Raw genomic sequence first — 20,429 nt, 5'->3', positions numbered from 1 at the left:
GTGGCTCGACCAAAGATGTTCTATAAAGACAAGATGATACTACGTTCTGGTCTGGTTTACTTGTTAAGGATAGAACGCTATTTTAGAAACTTTAATATCTTTGATGTGTGCTTACTATTCTCTGGGTGAAATTAATTTGTGACATTCTTCCAATTCAGAATATATACACCATTTGATTCACCGAGCGAAAGCATTTTTATTTGTCTACAGCCATTTTGCTCAAGTCGCTCACGAACAGCAACCAAGAAGCCAAAACCGGCCGCACCAATGGTATTCGAAAACGTCACTTGATACGGAAGTACTACCCGCATGCTCGGTGAGTTTGACTTTCAAATAATTCATTTTAACTGATTTCCCCCGTTTTTCCTTTATACCAACCATGTACATATGTATTTGTCACAGAAAGTTTACGAAAATTGCGGCGTTTAAGGTTTTTTGATGTTGTAAGTAATTGTTGTTACTACCACGTGAATACCGCGTTACAAAACTGATTTAACAATACAGTAGCAATGTTATATTTAATGTGACTGTAAGTGGCATATTTAACACATTTGAATTTATTACGTTATATATATTATATATAATTACATATTTGCATATATGTGTGTTTCTTCATCTAGGAACATCATCCATCTCCTGTGTGACCCACCTTATCACTATGACATTGTGGTTGACAGTCGTGATACTCAAGCAACAATGAGGTTAATTGTGAGCTGAGTCCTGCGAAGATGTTTCGGCTCCAGGGTGTAGGCTTCTGCTTCCGTAGGTTCCTTCATAAGGTCCCCGTGAACCACGACCAGGTTCTGGAGCAGTTGCGGATCTGCTCTGCCGAAGACCATGTATTTGAGGCTGTTGGTAAGAACAAGACCAAGCTCACCGTGGACCATGTGAGTTTTGCCGTGAAGATGCTGTGGTACTTCCAGAAAGAGAAACCACAGTTGTTGAGAACAGTCGAGCTCATCAAGAGTCACCCGCAGTTCCTGACACTTTGTGTTCTGGCTGAGAACAAAATTGCTCTCATGGATGATTTTATGTTGGTGGACTTACTTTATAGTTTTCTCAGGTGTGTGAAATGCAGTGTCAGTCTGAAGATAGAAAAATATATACAGCAACATGCTGTTTATCTGTTTTTCAGGCTGAATGTGGATCCCCATGAATCGCTTGTTCAGCAGTTGGTTTCAGAGGCATGGTTAAGATTAGACAAGTGAGGAATTTATTTCATCATGGTGTCTTCATAGTTCCTGTCTCAGCTTTATTAGAGTTTAAAACGTGATCATTTTTGCAGACTTCCAATGGCATCCCTGTCCAAGTTCGCCATCTGCCTTACTGATCAACAACTTCAACAAAGTCCTCTGATGGGCCACATCACTAGTATTGTGGATCAGAAGTTATCATCCATCAATGATGCCAGGTTGGTAGAAAAACAGATCAACCTGTTAAGACACCTGCCCAACGTAATATAAGGTCCAATATGAGAGCTGTGTCAAAAATTCGGACCTAACAAAGATAGTAATGTTTAAGAGACGTATCAATGTAACAATATGTTTTAGTAGTAAAATAAACAGATATGTGAGTTATCCAATAATATCTTAAAAGCATCAAATGAGACCAAATCATGGAGTTTTAAGCCTTTCTTAAAATCGTTCCAGGGACAAGCAAACATAACTGCCTTTATTCCCCAAGTCCGTTCTGACTCCCAAAATACTCTGCATTTCAAAATTATTCTGTGAATGAAGATGATGGAATCCAGAGGTCCTCTGACTAAGAATGGTTAGAAGGTGGGAGGGAAGAAAAACGAGATCAAAGTGCAACTTAATTTGTGTGGCAGTTAACACTTTACATACCAATGCGTGTTACCACCACCTATAGTACATTACGCAACATGCCATTATTTCAACAAATCAAATGAGTCAGACATGTTTAGGACTGTTAGGCTTTGGTGTAGGATTAATTTTGTAAAATAATTCTTGATACAGCTCTTGTTTTGAATGTTATCAGATACTACTGGCGTACCTTCTGAAATGTCCACTGAGTGTATATTCAAATGTACAGTATGTTAACATGAAGCACTCCATATTGTGGATTTAACCTGTAATTTTTTTTGTGTGTTTTTCTTTTAACCTTCAGGATCCTTACTACGTTACTCATTAGCGTGTCATCCCTGGTGTCTCCTCGTCTACGGGACGCCCTCATTAGTCGAGCGGACCACCTCCTGGACAAGATGGATCCGTCGAATTATAATAACGCTCGAAGAGTGGTGCAATTCCTGCGCAACATAAAGTATAGCCACAGGCCTCTGCTGGAGAAATGTAACCAGATCCTCTTGCTCAACATTCCCAGACTGGACGCAGAGAACATCAGCATTTTCATGGGGCTGTATCAATCCCTGCAGTTTAACAACTGCGACTTCAGGCTGGCTGTGAGACAACGGCTGACGGAACTCATTGATTCTAGTAACGACCCATTCTCTTTTACTAAACTGTTTGCTGCGCTGGCACCCATGGCCAGTCTGGAGGTCAGAGACAGGTTTGTGTCATTGGAAGTGGAAAGACACATCATTGCAATTTTAAAATCCTTTTCGGACATGCTTAAACAGTGTGCCTGTTTTATTCCTTTCAGTTTGGAGAGCACGGCTCTCCTGTTGGCAGATGAGTTCAGCGCACAGCAGGCATTGGCCATCACTGAAACACTGGAAGAGATTCAGAGCAGGAACCTGAGCTTGATAAACAAGTGAGTCCACATGCATGTCAAGTACAGTGGTACCTTGATTTACGGATTTTTCGAGTACTTTTTTTAAATTTTTTTAACTGTAGTGCCCTTGCAAGGAGGGCCACTATTGATGTTACACGTTGAGCAGTTTATTGAACGGGACAAAAAGTCAAACGTACAACTGCAAAATGAGAGCGGTTGCTGCTGAAGGACACACTGAACTCTGCTCCAACTCCTGACACCACTCACGAGGCCACGCCCCTCAAAGGGAAGCAAACAACACACAAATAATACTACATACATTAATTATACTTCATAAAATCACTTTATTTCTTTAAATTATATTTGTTTTTATACAATATAGTGCTATTTTTCTTTATTCAAAACAATAAAAATTAGGGCGGCACGGTGGCCGACTGGTTAGAGCGTCAGCCTCACAGTTCTGAGGACCCGGGTTCAATCCCCGGCCCCGCCTGTGTGGAGTTTGCATGTTCTCCCCGTGCCTGCGTGGGTTTTCTCCGGGCACTCCGGTTTCCTCCCACATCCCTCTAAATTGCCCGTAGGCATGACTGTGAGTGCGAATGGTTGTTTGTTCCTATGTGCCCTGCGATTGGGTGCCAACCAGTTCAGGGTGTACCCCGCCTCCTGCCCGATGACAGCTGGGATAGGCTCCAGCACGCCCGCGACCCTAGTGAGGAGAAGCGGCTCAGAAAATGGATGGATGGATGGATAAAAATTAGATTTATTTGGGGGACGTGTGGAACAGATTGGTGGTATTTAAATACATTTTAATGGGGATTTGCAAAATATACTGAAAGACGGAGCAGTTGGACGTGTGTTCGAAAGTTCTCTAAAGCGTTTATGAAACATGCCGTGGGTACAGAAAGTATTCAGACCCCATTAAATGTTTCACTCTTTGTTATATACCAGCCATTTGCTAAAATCATTTAAGTTCATTTTTTTCAACAATGTACACATAGCACCCCATATTGAGAGAAAAAAATAACAATTGTTGAGATTTTTGCAGATTTATGAAAAAAGATAAACTGAAATATCACACAGCCATACGTATTCAGACCCTCTACTCAGTATTTAGTAGCAGCCCCCTTTTGAGCTAATATAGCCATGAGTCTTTTTGGGAATTAAGTTTTTCACACCTCGATGTGGAGATCATCTGCCATTCCTCCTTGCAGATCCGCTCCAGTTCTATGAGGTTGGATGTTGAACGTTGATGGGCAGCCATTTTCAGGTCTTTTCAGAGATGCTCAATTGGGTTTAAGTCAGGGCTCTGGCCGGGCCATTCAAAAACAGTCACGGAGTTGTTCTGAAGCCACTCCTTCGGTATTTTAGCTGTGTGCTTAGGGTGATTGTCTTTTTTGAAGGTGAACCTTCGGCCCAGTCTGAGGTTCTGAGCGCCCTGGAGAAGGCTTTCGTCCAGGATATCCCTGTACTTGGCCGCATTCATCTTTTCTTCGATTGCAACCGGTCTCCCTGTCCCTGCAGCTGAAAAACACCCCCACAGCATGATGCTGCCACCACCGTGCTTCATTGTTGGGACTGTATTGGACAGGTGATGAGCAGGGCCTGGTTTTCTCCAAACATGCCACTTAGTATTAAGGCCAACAATTTCAAGCTTGGTCTCATCAGACCAGAGAATCTTATTTCTCACCATCTTGGAGTCCTTCAGGTGTTTTTTAGCAAACTCCTTACGGGCTTTCATGTGTCTTGCAATGAGTAGAGGCTTCCGTCGGGCCACTCTGCCATAAAGACCCTACTGGTGGGGGGCTGCAGTGATTGTTGACTTTCTAGAACTTTCTCCCATCTCCCCACTGCATCTCTGAAGCTCAGCCACAGTGATCTTTGGGTTCTTCTTTACCTCTCTCATCAAGGCTCTTTTCCCCCAATTGCTCAGTTTGGCCAGACGGCCACCCCTAGGAAAGGTTCTGTTCGTCCCAAACGTCTTCCATTTCAGGATTATGGAGGCCACGGTGCTCTTAGGAACCTTAAGTACAGAAGAATTTTTTTTGGTAACCTTGGCCAGATCTGTGCCTTGCCACAGGTCTGTCTCTGAGCTCTTCAGGCAGTTCCTTTGACCTCATGATTCTCATTTGGTCTGACATGCACTGTGAGCTGTAAGGTCTTATATAGACAGGTGTGTGGCTTTCCTCATCAAGTCCAATCAGTATAATCAAACACAGCTGGACTCCAATGAAGGTGTAGAACCATCTCAAGGATGATCAGAAGAAATGGACAGCACCCGAGTTAAATATATGAGTGTCACAGCAAAGGGTCTGAATACTTATGGCTGTGTGATATTTCAGTTTTTCTTTTTGAATAAATCAGAAAAAATGTCAACAATTCTGTGTTTTTTCTGTCAATATGGGGTGCTGTATGTACATTAAGGAGGAAACAAAATGAACTTAAATGAGTTTAACAAATGGCTGCAATATAACAAAGAGTGAAAATTTTAAGGGGGTCTGAAAACTTTACGTACCCCACTGTATGTAATGTTATGTAACATATGAACCTTGTAGGTTCATCCTTAAAATTCAAATGAATGCCGAATATCCCTTACTGTTTGTGAGCACTGTAGTCATACTGTACTGTGAACGTCTTTTCCAGAATTGTATCAGTCATCCAAAGAAACCTTCATGTCTATAAGCCAGTGGAGGTCGGCAGAATCACGCAAGCCCTTTATCTGTTGCATTATCAGAATCCAGAACTCTTCAACAAATTAAGAAACATCTTGGTCAAGTAAGTTGATGTCTGACATGCTTTTTAAAATCAACCTGTGAAGCTAAAAGGCTGAATCGCTCTTTACTCTTCAGATTTTTAGAGCGCAGCATCTTCCCCTATGAAGTGACCATGTTGACCCGCATTCTGTCCATGCTGCCTTCGACGCGGCTGGAGGAAGGGGTGATCTCGCGGGTGGACGCGGTGATGTCCCAGTGCAACCTCAACGACCTCAGCAGCATTTCCTTAGCCTTCGCCAAGTGGGTGCGCAACGACATGTCGTACCGCCACGGCACCCCCAGCAAGTACGTGCGGCTGCTGCAGAGCCTCAACCGCTGCGGCCACGAGAGGCTGCAGACGGCGGACCGGCTGGACTTGCTGCTTGAGGAGCTCAGGTACATTTCGGGGGAGTGGTTCGAGGAAATACTGCTTGAAGAGACCATGGCCACGCTGCAGAGGATGATGGATCAAATAAGCTGGACGAACGTGCCGGATCTGTCCCTCTTCTTAACCAGGACAAATCATCTCTGCGCTCCCTTGATGGAGCGTATTGCTAATGTGGCCATTAGAGACATTGACAAGGTGATTTAAAGGAGCGGTATGTCGGATTTCTGTAGTACTGAACACACCTCACATTGAAGAGAACCCACTTTGGCTTCATAACTGGCTTCACAATATCATATATTAACGTTTTACACATATTCTCGCTGTCAGGCGGATCTCCAAAATCACTACTTTTCAGGAAATCCCAAAAATATTGCTTGAGTCACCAAACACCTCATCGTTCAAGTTGGTATTATACTTTATATTACTGTCTTATACGGTTGCGGACCAACATCAACACAACACCACCACCCCAATATTATGTTTGAGCTCTAATATAATGTGCTAAAAAATGAAATTATGACAATGTGATTGATTAAAATAGTAGGATCCTACGCCAGCGGTCCACATCAAAGTTTGTGCTTACGCCAAACCCCCCTGCACTGCATCAAAAACCGACATCAATGTGTAAAGGATATCACCACATGGGCTCAGGAACACTTCAGAAAACCAGTGTCAGTAAATACAGTTCGGCGCTACATCCGTAAGCGCAGCTTGGAACTCTACTATGCAAAGCAAAAGCCATTTATCAACAACACTCAGAAACGCCGCCGACTTCTCTGGGCCCGAGCTCATCTAAGATGGACTGATGCAAAGTGGAAAAGTGTTCTGTGGTCCGACGAGTCCACATTTCAAATTGTTTTTGGAAATTGTGGACGTCGTGTCCTCCGGGCCAAAGAGGAAACGAACCATCCGGACTGTTATGGACGCAAAGTTCAAAAGCCAGCATCTGTGATGGAATGGGGCTGTTAGTGCCAATGGCCATGGGTAACTTTCACATCTGTGAAAGGTACATACAGGTTTTGGAGAAACATATGCTTCCATCTAAGCAACGTCTTTTTCATGGACGCCCCTGCTTATTTCAGTGTGGCTTCGTTGTAAAAGAGTGCAGGTACTAGACTGGCCTGCCTGCAGTCCAGACCTGTCTCCCATTGAAAATGTGTAGCGCATTATGAAGCGTAAAATACGACAACGGAGACCCCGGACTGTTGAACAGTTGAAGCTGTACATCAAGCAAGAATGGGAACTAATTCCACCTACAAAGCTTCAGCAATTAGTGTCCTCAGTTCCCAAACGTTTATTGAATGTTGTTAAAAGAAAAGGTGATGTAACACAGTGGTGGAAACAAATATTCTAACTGTTGTCTTTCTATTTAAGATTCACCACTCAGCAACATATGCCACTCTGCTCCCGTTTTCTGTCCTCAATTATGATTCGGAAAGCGCAGACAAGCTATACGACGTTTGCTTACGGCGTTTCACTCCTCATATAAGTAAGTAAAAATGCAGATCACCTTGTTTTCTGGTTTCAAGTGTGCACTTAGTTGGTTTGCAAACAGGTGGAAAATGTCTATGAAGTTTCTGGAAAATTTACATGGGAGATGAAGCTGGGAATTGTGGAAATACTTTATTACAGTTAACTGGGAATTATGTGTGATTTAATGGAAAGGTATTACGTTCAAGCATAAATACTGTCTAAACATTTAGTTTTGTCATAAATAGACTTCCATGCAAAATAGATAGCTTTCCTTGCCCACATGTAAGTGCATTTCAATACCTTAATATGCTCCATTTATTTATTTTTTCACTTCAATCGAGCGCCGTTGTAGCCGAACCCTTACATTTTGGCTCACACAAAGCAAAAAGAACGAGCAATTAAGATAGCACTGTACGAAATGTGGTTGTTTTAGTCGAGTTTATGCTAAAATATATTTTACCCTCAATTATATTAAAATTTCTTAATCGAGTCAACCTTCGTGTTTATAAATTTTCGGTTTATTGCGAGAAATTCCTATTATTTCCCATGCAAAGAGTCCAACTTTGAAAATTCCAAGAATTTTGCAGCCCTCGCGCTAACACCCCTGTGTTTGTGTTTATAGGCTCCTTTGACCCCCATCTACTGGTTTTGCTGGCCTTCTCCCTGGCAGTAGCAGACTGTTTTCCTGAGGAACTCATCAGAGAAATCTTCAGCATAGATTTTCTCGGAAAGCTCGACGCTCAGCTGGAAAGTATGTGCACTAATGGAAAGCCATTGGAGCATTTAGTCGATATCAGCGCACTAGTAGAACCACGGCGCACATTAGTCCAATGACTGTCTTACTAGTAATCTTTTTTCCACTACTGCTGTCCACTACAGTAGGCCTATGACATTTCTGCACACTAGTAGGACAACTACATTTGAGGCAAAAATACTAGTGGGCATTTTGGTACTACTAGTAGGGTTCAGGAGGCTACGAGAGCAAGACTAATGCCTAGTAGTTGGGCCTAGTAGTGTTACTAGTGCAACAGAGTAGTTTGGTAGTAAGGTTTAATTACGTACTAGTATGTAAGTGCGCTGTAGTCGTTTTACGAGCGTGCTGAATTGTGTTACTAAGGAAGACAAACAGCATACTAGTACATGAACCCAAAGCTGGATATGGAATATGTTTTAATTTTTGTAACTTCACAGTGCTACCCGATGCCCTGAACATGCGAACTCGACTGCGTCTCATGGAGCTCAATCGCGCCGTGTGTCTCGAGTGTCCCGAATTTCAGGTTCCATGGTTTCACGAGCGCTACTGCCAAAAGCTGCAAAAGAAAGGTAAGAGGAAATTCTTCTGTTTATGGGTGTGGGGGAACTTGATGTCGCAAGTAATCTGTCAAATCTGTTCATAGGAATTGGTTCTATCAGTCCTGTGCAAAAGCAAATCCACAAAATGTTGGGGGAAGTCCTTGGCGGTATTAACTTTGTCCGAGTTGCGGAAGTCACGCCATATTTTTACACGATAGGTAAGTAATGTGATGACTTCTCAATATGCCCTGTCAGGTAGTTTTGCTCAGTAAAAACTTCTAAGGTGGAGTCTAATTTGTTCCGAGATGGTGGTCGAATAGAATGCTCTCCCCATCATACAACTTATCCTAACCCTATCCATTTTCTATATCGCTTGTCTTTATTAGGGTCATGAGGGAGCTAGCTTTGGGTCAAAGGCAGGCTGCAGCCATGTCGCCAGATAATCACAGGCCACAATAACACCTGTAGGATTTTTAGAGCCGGGGTGTCAAACACATTTTAATTGCTTGGTCACATCATAGTTATGGTTTTCCTCAGAGGTCCATTATGACTGAGAAAATTAAACAAATGCATAATCACCTCTTTATATCACTGTATTGCGTACACACAATTGCCCCATGTCTTTCATTTTTATTATATATAACAACACATTTAATGTGAAATAAAGATGTCATGGAAAATAGCAAAGAACAAATATTTAAGTTAAATGTATTTGCTGAAAAAAATGCTTGAAATATCTGTAAAAGTGAAAAATTCCAATTTTCAACATGGTTTTCTGTCAAAATGAAATGAACGAAACCATCTAGCAAGAAACATGAAGTTGACACACTTTATTTGTTTTAGTGGGCCACAAAAATGTTGTGGGGGAGGGATCTTGCCCCCAGGCCTTTGGTTACACACCTGTGATTTAAGAGTTGTTTTATGTTTTGGGAATGTGGGAGGAAGCCTAACTACTGAGAAATTTCACACAGGTCTAAAAATAGGGTGACCACTCAACCACAACTTTGATAAAAGCTGATTGCTTGTACTATGAGAGAGCTGTCCTTTTGGAATACATAATAAATAAAGGCTGTGCTCCAACAAAGAAACCTCATGTGAAAACAAAATAATCTCTGTATAGTGTTTGCTATTTTGCTCTCTGAATAGTTTTTGCTCTTTTTGTTGAGACATGAATGTTTTTTTCCTCCCGGCAGACTTTGAATGCATTCTGAACAAGCAGCTACAGCCATTGCCGTACAGAGAACCGAGTACTCTGCAAATCTCGGATAAAGGAAAGATCCGCTGGGGCTCTAGCTCACTGGAGAATGTCAGGAACGAGCTTCCACCTGGAGCCCAGCGGTAGGAAACTACTGAAAGATGTAGACAGATCTTTTATTAGGGAAAAAACATGTTTCTAATGCTGTAGTTTTTCACAGTGTTGCTGTTAACTTCCTTGATTTCAAGTCCTTCTGCAAAAATTCCCACCATACAAAAGGGGAGGCCCTAATGAGGAAGCGGCACCTTGAAATTTTGGGATATCGTGTTGTTCAGGTATCTATTATTACATTATTATAGACTGCTTTTAAACATCAAGCAAAAAATCTTTGCTGCACAACATTAACTTGGTTGTTAGCATTTACACAATAGTGTTGTGTTATTGTCTTACCAGATCCCTCACTTTGAATGGAACTCTATGGAGCTTTCTACACTGGATGCATGGAAGGAATACCTCAAGAAGAAAATATTTAGAGAGCATTTGCCCTGAAGGCCTTATTTATTGAAATAACATTTTTAAAGTCAACATATTTTGAGCCTTGTAATGAGAATTTCCTCAAATGTATCATCAAGTACTCCTTATTCATATTAAGAAATCATGACTATGACATGAGTATGAGTGGTACACTCGCCTGACTTTGGTGCGGGCAGCGTGGGTTCAGTTCCCACTCAGTGACGGTGTGAATGTGGGTGCGAATGGTTGTCCGTGTCTATATGTGCCCTGCGACTGACTGGCGACCAGTTCAGGGTGTAGTCCGCCTTTCGCCCGAAGTCTGCTGGGATAGGTTCCAGCGCCCCGCGACCCTAACCAGGATAAGCGGTGTTGAAAATGGATGGATGGGTGGACATGAGTATGTGCTTTTTTCAGAGTAATAGATTTTTCTAATACAATATGGAGCTTTTTGTTTGTTCTCTGTGTTCATATTTTTAGACCAAAATTAATACATACGGATTTGCCACTTGATCATTAAAACTGACTCCTGTCGGAAAGGAAACACTGTAAGACGATGGATTTTTTTTCTCCCTTTATTTGCAAAGGACTAATTGTAGTGACTTCAAAAAAATTCTTCAGCTGGAACTGGGGTTTTAGTCAAGGTGGAGGGAATTATGTACAGCTCCAAATCGCAATCAGTGTGAGCACAAAACCTTCAGGTATCTGCTTAAAAGCAAAACAAATGTCAGCAAAAGTCTACTGGAACATCTTAACTTCAATTGTGGTCAATCAGAGGCACTTGAAATGGTGCCAGGTGCGTGTTGACTCTCATTTAACATGAGATTGAATGTGTTTCTTAACACAGTCACATCCCAGTTATAAGAGGGTGTGCACACTTAAGTAACAACATTATCCCAGTTTATTTTTTCTTTTACTTTCAAAAAATAAATAAATATATATATATTTTAATTCAGTTGTGCCGGTCATAGGTCACAATAACCGTGGAAAAAGGTTTCGAGATTAAAAAAAATTATAAATGAGACCAACGTAAAATATTTCACAAAAACGTAGCATTTGAACAGGGATGTGTACACTTATTACATCCACTGTATATATACACAAACGACCATTCACTCCAATGGGCAATCAAAGAGTTTTTTTTCCAACATTAAATGGGAAAGATGATTTTACAGAAATGGCCCGCTAAAGAAGCAGAAAAGTGTCAAAACATAAAATCCATGACGTCATAATGTCTCATTGTTATACGAGTATAAATTGAAGTACTGTATGTTCCTGAGCTGTTACAGTTTGGCCATGCGGGCTGCATTGAGGCGCATAGATGCACAAGAAGCTCCAGCAGCATAACGCATCTCTCGGATCATCCCCGTCCACTCCTTCTTGTCCTCTTCGTACCTGGAGGGAGCGAGCACGTGTTTAGAGTGCAGTCATGCAGCATGATAGAATGCTATGTACAGTACACTATAGCATATGAATAAATATGTCACATACTGCCAAATGTCCACGACTTCAACAGGCTCGCATTCCTTGTTCTCGTTCTGCACCATGGCGAAGCCTCCGATGGCGTACAAAAGAGCCCCGCAGCTAACCAGGTTGATTGAACTTCTCTCCTGGGGAAACTCTGTGAATGGTGACCACCTGCAACAAGGTGTACACACATGAAGGTGATCCCATTGTCTTGGTTCACACATATGTGCACTATAGAAAATGGACTGATTGAGGGAAATTATAACCTAACACAGCAGCGTAATACAGATTATGCTTGACCACATTCTGTGTGAGTGGCCTATTTTCAATTGTACTGTACTAGTAACTGCATGTACTTGTTGGTTGAAAAGTCGTAAGTTTCACAGGCAGCAGTGAGGCCTTCTTCATTGACCCCTCCAGCCACAATGATCTTCCCTTTGTGGATGACCGCTCCGAACATGGACCGAGGCGTCTTCATGGAGGCCACCTCTTTCCACTCAGACCTCTTGTGGTTGTACGCGAACATTTTATTGGTGGGTTTACTGTTTTACAATAATGAGAAACAATGCCAGGTGAGAACAAAATCTAGCCTAATGAAGGGGAAAGAATTATTCAACTTACTTATCATCTGTTTTCCCACCGATGCAATAAACCAGCCCGTTCTCAGAGACCACACAGTGTCCGTGGATCCTCAAAGGCAACTTCTTTGTTTCGGTCCACCTCATTTTTCTAAAAAGGGCAATTTGAAGAAAGAAGTAAAAAAGAAAACAAATCAGAACTCCGGATCAAGCGTGCGTTGCTTACTCGGTGTCGTAGCACATAATGGTGTCATGGGACTCGTTGCTTTCCAAGTCTTTTCCCGCCACAGCGAAGATGAGATTGTCAAACTCCCCCATGGCGAACAAACCCCTGGGGGAGGGCATGGGGGGCAATGCAGTCCAACCTCCAGCAAGATTGTCCATCTGGAAGGACATTTGAAAGAAGCTGACTGCTGCAAGAGGTGGGTACACCCTGGACTGGTCAACAATTAGTCACAGGACACAGAAAAGCTTCAAGACTGGTCTCACAAAAGATACGAACTACAAGTTTTCCCATTCAGTGTGGGCCAAACAATCAACGACCATGCTTACAAAGAGATCCTGCGTTGTTTGTTTCGTTCAGTGCACAAGAGAAGAGAATTGTCCTTAGCATCCGACAGTTCCTTGAAGAGGAGTACATTGCCATGTTGGAACAACGTAGTGGGATTTTTTATTTCTCTTTCCCAAGATCAAGGGAGTCAACAAGGGCGCCGGTTCTGAAGACGTGGACGACATCTAGATGGGCGTGACGATGAGGCTCCAGAGGTTCCTGGAAGATTCCTTCAAGGAATGCATGAAGGAAAAGACTGGAAAAGTGGGGGATTACTTCCAAGGGGAAACTTGTAGTTTGGATTTTAAATATATCTTTTGTGACACCAGTCCTGGAACCTTTCTGACACGTCTCGTAACAAAAAACATTCACTCTTATGGGCGATCTAGAGTCTTCAATGAACCTAACATGCACAGAGAAGCCAGATCCAAGATTTGAACCCCTAACCCTTATTAGAACCTAGGACCAGAATTTAGAGAGGCATACATGCTAAACACTTGATCGCTGGCCCAAGACTAATTTGTAATAATCATAAATCTCTACCTGGTAGAAGTAACACTGCAACGGGTTGTCTTTGTTGTCCTCATCTACAAAGAGTCCTCCCAACACATAGAGGTGGTTCTTCTTTGACACCAGACTGACGTGGTTCCGGGGGATCTGCTCAGTCATTGCAGCCAAAAAACATTCATTTTCCTGGCCATCATAGGCCACCGCAGCAGTGTCATTGATCATCAACACCATGTCTTTAGCGAACATGCCATATCTGCGGTTATCGTTCAGGTAACCGGGGAACTTGGCCTCACCTTCTCCATCGTCCTTTTTCTTCTCTGGCAACTTCCCCGCAAATGCATCCTTGATCTCTTTGAGTTTTTTAGCAATTTCTGGATCTCTCTTGATGAGCTCATCCTTTTCTACCTTTTCCTTGAAGTACTTCTCTGGCAGCAAACGGAAGCGGATGCATTCAAATGCCTCCTGTAAAGATTTGATGCGATTTTCCTTGTCTTTCCTGATCCATCTCATGAGGGTCTCAAACACCACTTCTTCCTTCTCCACATTTAGGGCGTCCGCCCCAATAAGAGCGAAGAGTTCGTGAGGAGCGAGTTCCAAAAAGTCCTCGTCCTTGGCGACCGTCACGAAACGATCTGTGATGTAATCTCGAGCTGCTATCGCCAGTCTGGGGCAGTTGAGCATCAGCCCCAGCCTGTAGATGCCAAGGCAGTTCTTCATGGTTAGCTTCTGCTGGAGAAAGTTCACACACACCGTGAACACTGAGGGGATCTGGAAGCGACCGGCAACCGCCATGATGTCCTGCACATTGTCATCATTGATGTCAATCTCTGTTGAGTACATGTAGTTTACAATCGCCTCCATAACAGCGGGGTCTAGATCCTCCAGGACAACCTCCTTCTTGTCCATTTCCTTGCCATCCTCAGAGAAGTAAAGCTCGCGGAAGTAAGGGCTACATGCAGCCAGGATCAGCCGATGGCAGGGAATGCTCCTGTCACCCACCTTCAGGATGCAGTCCACCAACTTGTTTTCATTCAGGAGTTCTTTGAGTCCGTCCTGAAGCAAGGTGCTCTGAAAGAGGCGTAGATCTTCCTTCAAACCTCGATTGTCCATGCTGATAACAAATGGATCGGAAGAGCAGCAGTGCGAAAAAACGAGTGGTCGCGGTGAAGGCGCAGAGCTTTAAGGTGGTCAGATCTGAGGTGCAGTTGATATAACTGTGCCCCTCTAAATTTAGCCCGGCGCCCATCCAGGAAGAATTCAGCTTGGCCCTATCAGAGCCCACCCACAGCTGTCATGGAGTAAAAACAACCGAGGAGCCTCGTCACCCTGGTGATTCGTAACAGCATTGTTAGAGGCCCTCACAGAAATAACCTATGAGCTTTTTCTCTACCCCAGCCAGTGGTGGGAAGTAATAATGCTTCATGACTGTACTTAAGTATATTTTTCAGTCCATACTTTACTTTAGTATTTATTTTTCTGACAACTTTTTACTTTGAATCCCTAGATTTGAAAACAGATACCTGTACTTTGTACTTACAAAATAATAATTTTACTTTGGGAAGGACGACACAGCGTAAAACTGATGGAAATAGTGAATGGTAAAGTCAACCACGGGATATTTTTTTCAGTTGTAATCCTTAGCTAATTTAGCATTTTTTTTGGTCCCCAATTTCAGGACTTTAGTAAAGTTATGAGAAGTGTTGTGACAGCATTTAAATTGAGCCAGTGCAGCTAGCGCTTAACAACAACATGCGACATTCTTTTTCCATGTACGAGCACTATGCAATAAATGAGAAACTGTTTTTATTAATTGTGCCAAGTTATCTAAATGGTATTGTAGGCTATAGACTGTAGCCTAATTTACAGTAAAAAAAAAAAAAAATCATAATTTTTTTATTTAAGTAGGCTACATTTCCGAGACTGTACTCTTTCTAAATTTGACTCAAGTATATGAGGAAAATCAGAACTTTCACTTTTACCCGTCTTTGTTTTGTCTTTTTTTTCTTTTTTTATAAAATACAAGTATCTGTACTTGGGTACAGCATGAGTACTTTTGCCACCACTGACCCCAGCATGGGCTAAATGTAGGTTAGGTTTACAAGAAAGTCAGTGAAACAGAAAACACATTGGTCAGACTTGTTTAAGCACTTATTGCTCACGTTTGACATTTTAGGTACATTAAGTCATAAATCAATGACAGTGCTGACCAGTATTAGCTTGTAGACACAATGAGTGAACAGCTGCTGCTATAGGCGATGACACTTTGTCCTCTTTTAGCATTACTAAAATACTTGAGTGCTGTGTTTAGACATGAGGTACAAAACTATGTACAGTATACACAGATAGACTGTATAAGATATTTTGTTTGCTTTTAAATAACACCAATAATATTATTTTAATACAGATGTACAAGTAACTTCACAATAAATACGTCCTGTATAAATAAACTATAAAATAAGAAACGATCAATACTATACAGTTTTGTAAATCTGATGTCTGTAATCACAACAATCTACATCGATGATACATAAATATTGAATATTATTTCAGTTCATGACTTCCCACAGTCCTTGAAGGGTAAATCCATCCCTCAGCTTTTCAATGGCGAGGCCTAGCTCCTCTGAAAAAACGGGCTCGCGGTCTTGTTGCTTGAGAAAACAGAGTCATGTGATCAAAAATGTTTGACATCAAGTACCACAGTAAGCATATTAGTGAACATGAATTAAAGGTTTAGTTGCAAAGTGTTGTGAGACTTTACCTTGTTTCCATCAGCGAAGTAGGCCTGTGGGCAAACAACAAAAATGTTTAAAAAAGGAAAAAATATCACTGTACCACTTGACGTTTATAAGTTTATACATTTTTTATAAATTAAATGGCGCACACTTTCTGAAGATGTTTTTAGATGAAAAATGGCCTCTTGCTTGCCAATTTATGAGCCTACAGTTAACTCTTTCTTTGTTTTCACTTTTTTCTTTGAACACAAGTTTAATACATATGCGTGTGTACACGCCGTTGCATGTCAGTGGTCGGCAGCTATTCTTGGAGCTGGGAAGCTAACCCACCGAGTTCCCCAGCAGGGAGGCGTGAGTGACGAAGGCAAACAGAGCGACTCACAGTGAAAGCGTCCGTCTGCTCGTCCGGCTCGATTTCCACATCATCGGGAGGCTGCTCCAGCGTCACGTCTTCCAACGGCAGCGGCTACAAGTATCGTGAGGACAAAAATCACGGTGACAACAAGCCCACCTGAACAGATTGATTCTCATGCAGAGACGATGAAAACGATTTAAGGAATAATATATGCCGCGTGTTTTGAGTCGTGAAAGTTCTTACACAGGTTCCGCTCAATAAATTAAAATTTTGTCGAAAAGTTTTATTTATTCATTTATTTCAGTAGTTCAATTTAAAAAGCAAAACTCATACAGATTCATTAAATACTTTATTATATAATATTCTCATCTCTTGAGATGGGGAAATATGGATTTTCGTTAGGGGTAAATTCTAATTATCAAAGTTTTATATATATTAATAGGGGAACTATTTCACTCTGTATCTAGTGAATCTATATTTGAGTTTCACTTCTTTCACTTAACGACTGAAACAATCCCCCCTCATGATATAATAATTTATCGAGACGCACCTGTATGTTTGCTTACCTTTTCTTCCATTTCATAGTCCACTCCAAAAATGGGGTTGGCAGAGTATACCTTATGCAGCGAGTTGATTTCTTTAAGAGCATCCTGAAGCTTATCCACCGGGTCAATCTTAAACCCCAGCACATAACCGCCACTCTACAGGCACAAAAAAAAGAACCAAGTAAATATATGTAATTTTCAATCATAAAAACAAAGAAGAGCAAATGTAACTCTAAAATATCAGAAACATACCTGGCGGGAACTCTCTATCACCAAAGCCAAACCAAATTTGGAGTCTCTTATTCGGATAGACCACTTTAGGACAGAAAGATATAGAAATGCACGCATAAAAACATCTTATGTTAAATTCTAGAGAATATGCACCATGCATAAAATGCAAGATGACCTCTAAAAGGTGTTTAATTGTCATGGTCCTATGTGTAAAATGTAATAGAGTTTGTTAAATGGATACCTCTATGAAGGTGCAAACATTACTACTTTTGGAAAGATTGTTCGATGTCTTGTAATGGATACAATTTAATGTTGCAGCTGTACCTAATATGTGGTACCTTCCACTGCAAGCTCTCTTTTTTAAAATTATAAATAATGTATAACAAGATCTGGTGGCATTAGAATGGTGCCAAATGTATTAAATAAAACTGTCTAACATGTCTAGAATTACGGTACCTGCATTCAGGAATTCAATTAGAGGTCACTTATGATTATAACATCACATAAATAATAATTCCAAAAAAAATCCAGTGAGAAAAATTTGCATGATGCAACAACTATATTTTTGTGCTTCTGGTTAAAGTAAGCCCAATAAACGTACAATTTGGAGGTAAGGAATGCTGACATTGAAGCTCTCGTTCATATTGGCGTGCCATACAATCCGCACATTGGTGACAAAGAAAGTTCCCAGGTTCCCCTAAAAGACACAAAAGGTCCACATAATCAACAAATAATCAACAAACATTAGAAGTGAAAGGATCCATCTGTTCTCATTCCAGGTAGTGGGAATCAAATCGCAGTACATTGTTAGAACTGCTCTTAAGTCAGTCAGCAGTGCAGACTTTAAAACTGTATGAAATCATGTACCTGATCACTGGATAAATTCCAGACGCCATTGATTTTGTCGTAAACTTGCTCCCGAGGTAAAAGTCGCAGGTTCCTGTTTTGAATAAGCGCTGCTCGCAGTTTCAAGTCCCGGTACATTTTAGAAGTCTCATAGGCCCTGTGTTGGGGCGAAAAAACAAAACAAAAACAAAAACACGTAATAATTACTGTAGTATTTAGTACAACAGTGTGGCACATTTCCCTCGCTTTGTTACCTGTGCACGGCAATGACGGATGTAAAGAGGCGGGGACTTCCTGGAACCACATTGGTGAAGATGAACTCAAATCTCGTGTTGTTGGACTTTGTCAGGATGTAGAGGGCTTCGGTTTGGCCTCGAAGTTTCTGGAGCAGAAACAGTACAGTTCACAGCTTTGCATGTTTATCCGCGTCTTCATCACATATTATTTTCAAGTTATCTATTAGTATTAATAATTTGAAAAAGCTTTTTGTTAAACATCCGCCTCTATAGTCATTTTGGAGTCCAAGAAGTCATCATGTTAAATGTCTCCTAAGATCTTGGTATAAATTATGAGAGTAGCTCAGGGAGCATTTTAGGATTACGCCAGCGTTTTCTTTGTCTTTTTGTGGCTTTTAAATACCAAAAGAAAAAGAAAAAAACTCAAGAAGGGGTGTTAGGACATTTAAAAAAAAAAAAAAAACAGTTTTAGGCCTACTATTGACCTGTGAATTATTTAGATGTATAAGGATTCAGGAGCAGCTAAGACACAACTCCCCCCCCCGTACTCATTACACCTTAGACATTGATAAAATTGCTTCATTGTCTTTACATTTTACATTGAAAAGTGGTTAACTTATGTTTGCACTTGTGTGACAGAAATGTTATTTTCGTTTGCAACATTTAATCAAGTTTTTGTGATTGTAAACGACTGACCCTGGAACAGATTATTATAGTTAATGGTTTCCATTTTTATTTGAGTAGAAATGCTTTCAAAGTCAGTACAAATGATTACTGAAAAAAGAATGTAGTAACCACACAAGGTATACTTACGGAGTTTGCTGTTCTCGTTGTGATGTTAATGATGGAGTTGTATCCCACAGCTGAAAATCAAAATGAGAGCTTGTTCTAGTTAATGTTGGCGTTTAACGTCTAAATGTGACCATCAAGTAAACAGAAGAAAGGTTTTAAAAACTAAAGGTGATGGAGCCTTTCAGCCCGTTGCCCCAAAATAGTGGAATGCACTTCCTTTTGGGCTAAGAGCTCATCAGTACATCCAATTCTCATTTGTTTTGGCAGACATTACAGCAGGACGAGATAGAGTTTTTATTTATTTAGAATTTTCTTGTATTACCTGAAAATGTAAAAACATTCTGATTCTGTATTTTTACATGTATGACTTAACTATATGAAACTCTGAGTCCTCTGTGTGAAAAGGTGCTACATTAATAAAATGTATTTACTTATCTATTACAAGTAAAAAACTGAATAATAACAGTCAAAATACTTATTATTTTAACATTGCATTATTGGTTAATGTTAAAGTATTATTACTCACACAAATTCACTCTGGGCAAGGCCAAAGAATGCCAAATAATTCTCAGGTTCGTCACCAAGAGTCGTCCTACGAAAATTAAAACAAACAAACAAACAAACACAAGTAATGCGTGAGCAGCCAAACACAAGTCGTCCTCACAGTTTTTCCACGGAGATACCTCGATCTCCGTTATTTCCTTTCGTGTCTTCGATCGAGTCAAGGCAGTCTATCAGCACTTCACCGGGCCGAGTTTTCATCTGCCTGTCGGCAAAGGTTCAAGTGAAATTGACATCTCGGATCACCGTAGGGTAAGCATACGGCTCTACTAATTTGCTAAGCTAACGATAGCACTTCGAGGAAAAATAATGATATCACTTGTGGAACTTACTGTGCGGTTATGTCGAAACGAACGTCTCTGTCCTCCCAAAGAGCATCTAAAACGGAAGCCATAACTGAAAGGCTGTTAGACGAGTTAAAAAAAAAAAAATGTAAATCGGTGGGGAAAAAAAACCGGCTTGGTTACTGGCTAATAATAGTTAGCAGATTTGCTAACCTGAGAAGCTTCGAGTTAGCTCCAGTCACCATAGCAACCGACGGCAAGCTCGAGGAGACAAATTAGGCGACTGTGGCTACAGACCATTAGTTGTGTTAAAGTAGTAGTTAAATTCTATTTGTCAACTTTTAACTAATTAATAAGAATATAGTACATTGGTGATAATCGATTGACACTAAATAAATATTAAATATTACTCCACATGCAGGGGTGGCGTAAAGGAGGGGGA

At 41.1% G+C, this 20,429-nt stretch overlaps 3 protein-coding genes across 6 annotated transcripts; 1 reads left to right on the top strand and 2 right to left on the bottom strand.

Moving 5' to 3' along the window:
- Positions 1–69: 69 nt before the first annotated feature.
- fastkd1 (FAST kinase domains 1) lies at positions 70–10,852 on the top strand. Of its 4 annotated transcripts, none has more exons than XM_061793616.1 (15): positions 70–316; positions 621–1,063; positions 1,136–1,204; positions 1,286–1,411; positions 2,128–2,526; positions 2,620–2,730; positions 5,332–5,463; positions 5,538–6,024; positions 7,204–7,318; positions 7,925–8,053; positions 8,494–8,625; positions 8,700–8,813; positions 9,789–9,933; positions 10,011–10,125; positions 10,244–10,852. In XM_061793616.1, exons 2-15 carry the CDS (start codon positions 729–731, stop codon positions 10,337–10,339), a joined length of 2,505 nt encoding a protein of 834 aa, XP_061649600.1. In that variant the 5' UTR covers positions 70–316; positions 621–728; the 3' UTR covers positions 10,340–10,852. The 4 variants fall into 4 exon arrangements, with proteins under 4 accessions (XP_061649600.1, XP_061649601.1, XP_061649602.1 ...); XM_061793617.1 differs by lacking the exon at positions 70–316 and adding an exon at positions 321–443; XM_061793618.1 differs by lacking the exon at positions 70–316 and adding an exon at positions 350–440.
- Positions 10,853–10,859: 7 nt separating this feature from the next.
- On the bottom strand, positions 10,860–14,985 carry klhl41a (kelch-like family member 41a). Its single transcript, XM_061793621.1, has 6 exons — positions 13,439–14,985; positions 12,572–12,729; positions 12,389–12,496; positions 12,124–12,309; positions 11,792–11,938; positions 10,860–11,695 (listed from the first exon to the last, which is right to left on the bottom strand). Exons 1-6 carry the CDS (start codon positions 14,513–14,515, stop codon positions 11,584–11,586), a joined length of 1,788 nt encoding a protein of 595 aa, XP_061649605.1. The 5' UTR covers positions 14,516–14,985; the 3' UTR covers positions 10,860–11,583.
- A 542-nt stretch (positions 14,986–15,527) lies between these two features.
- bbs5 (Bardet-Biedl syndrome 5) lies at positions 15,528–20,228 on the bottom strand. Its single transcript, XM_061793629.1, has 12 exons — positions 20,036–20,228; positions 19,826–19,908; positions 19,669–19,734; positions 19,164–19,213; positions 18,369–18,496; positions 18,136–18,271; positions 17,870–17,965; positions 17,290–17,352; positions 17,059–17,193; positions 16,520–16,603; positions 16,164–16,187; positions 15,528–16,053 (listed from the first exon to the last, which is right to left on the bottom strand). Exons 1-12 carry the CDS (start codon positions 20,095–20,097, stop codon positions 15,952–15,954), a joined length of 1,029 nt encoding a protein of 342 aa, XP_061649613.1. The 5' UTR covers positions 20,098–20,228; the 3' UTR covers positions 15,528–15,951.
- Positions 20,229–20,429: the final 201 nt, after the last annotated feature.

The sequence above is a fragment of the Phyllopteryx taeniolatus genome, chromosome 12, assembly GCF_024500385.1.
Source record: "Phyllopteryx taeniolatus isolate TA_2022b chromosome 12, UOR_Ptae_1.2, whole genome shotgun sequence".
Classification (NCBI taxonomy): domain Eukaryota; kingdom Metazoa; phylum Chordata; class Actinopteri; order Syngnathiformes; family Syngnathidae; genus Phyllopteryx; species Phyllopteryx taeniolatus.
This window is presented reverse-complemented; position numbering and strand designations above follow the sequence as displayed.

Bases quoted from the DNA above. Each gene is read 5' to 3' on its own strand.
- fastkd1 (XM_061793616.1), top strand. From the start codon at position 729: ATGTTTCGGCTCCAGGGTGTAGGCTTCTGCTTCCGTAGGTTCCTTCAT. The intron at 2,731-5,331 runs GTGAGTCCACAT...CGTCTTTTCCAG, and splicing joins AACCTGAGCTTGATAAACAA to AATTGTATCAGTCATCCAAA. The intron at 8,054-8,493 runs GTATGTGCACTA...GTAACTTCACAG, and splicing joins GCTCGACGCTCAGCTGGAAA to TGCTACCCGATGCCCTGAAC.
- klhl41a (XM_061793621.1), bottom strand. From the start codon at position 14,515: ATGGACAATCGAGGTTTGAAGGAAGATCTACGCCTCTTTCAGAGCACC. The intron at 12,497-12,571 runs GTAAGCAACGCA...TGCCCTTTTTAG, and splicing joins ATTATGTGCTACGACACCGA to AAAAATGAGGTGGACCGAAA. The intron at 11,939-12,123 runs GTACATGCAGTT...ACCTTGTTGCAG, and splicing joins TACGACTTTTCAACCAACAA to GTGGTCACCATTCACAGAGT.
- bbs5 (XM_061793629.1), bottom strand. From the start codon at position 20,097: ATGGCTTCCGTTTTAGATGCTCTTTGGGAGGACAGAGACGTTCGTTTC. The intron at 19,214-19,668 runs GTGAGTAATAAT...TTTGATTTTCAG, and splicing joins CTTGCCCAGAGTGAATTTGT to CTGTGGGATACAACTCCATC. The intron at 16,188-16,519 runs GTGAGTCGCTCT...GTTTGCCCACAG, and splicing joins AGCAGACGGACGCTTTCACT to GCCTACTTCGCTGATGGAAA.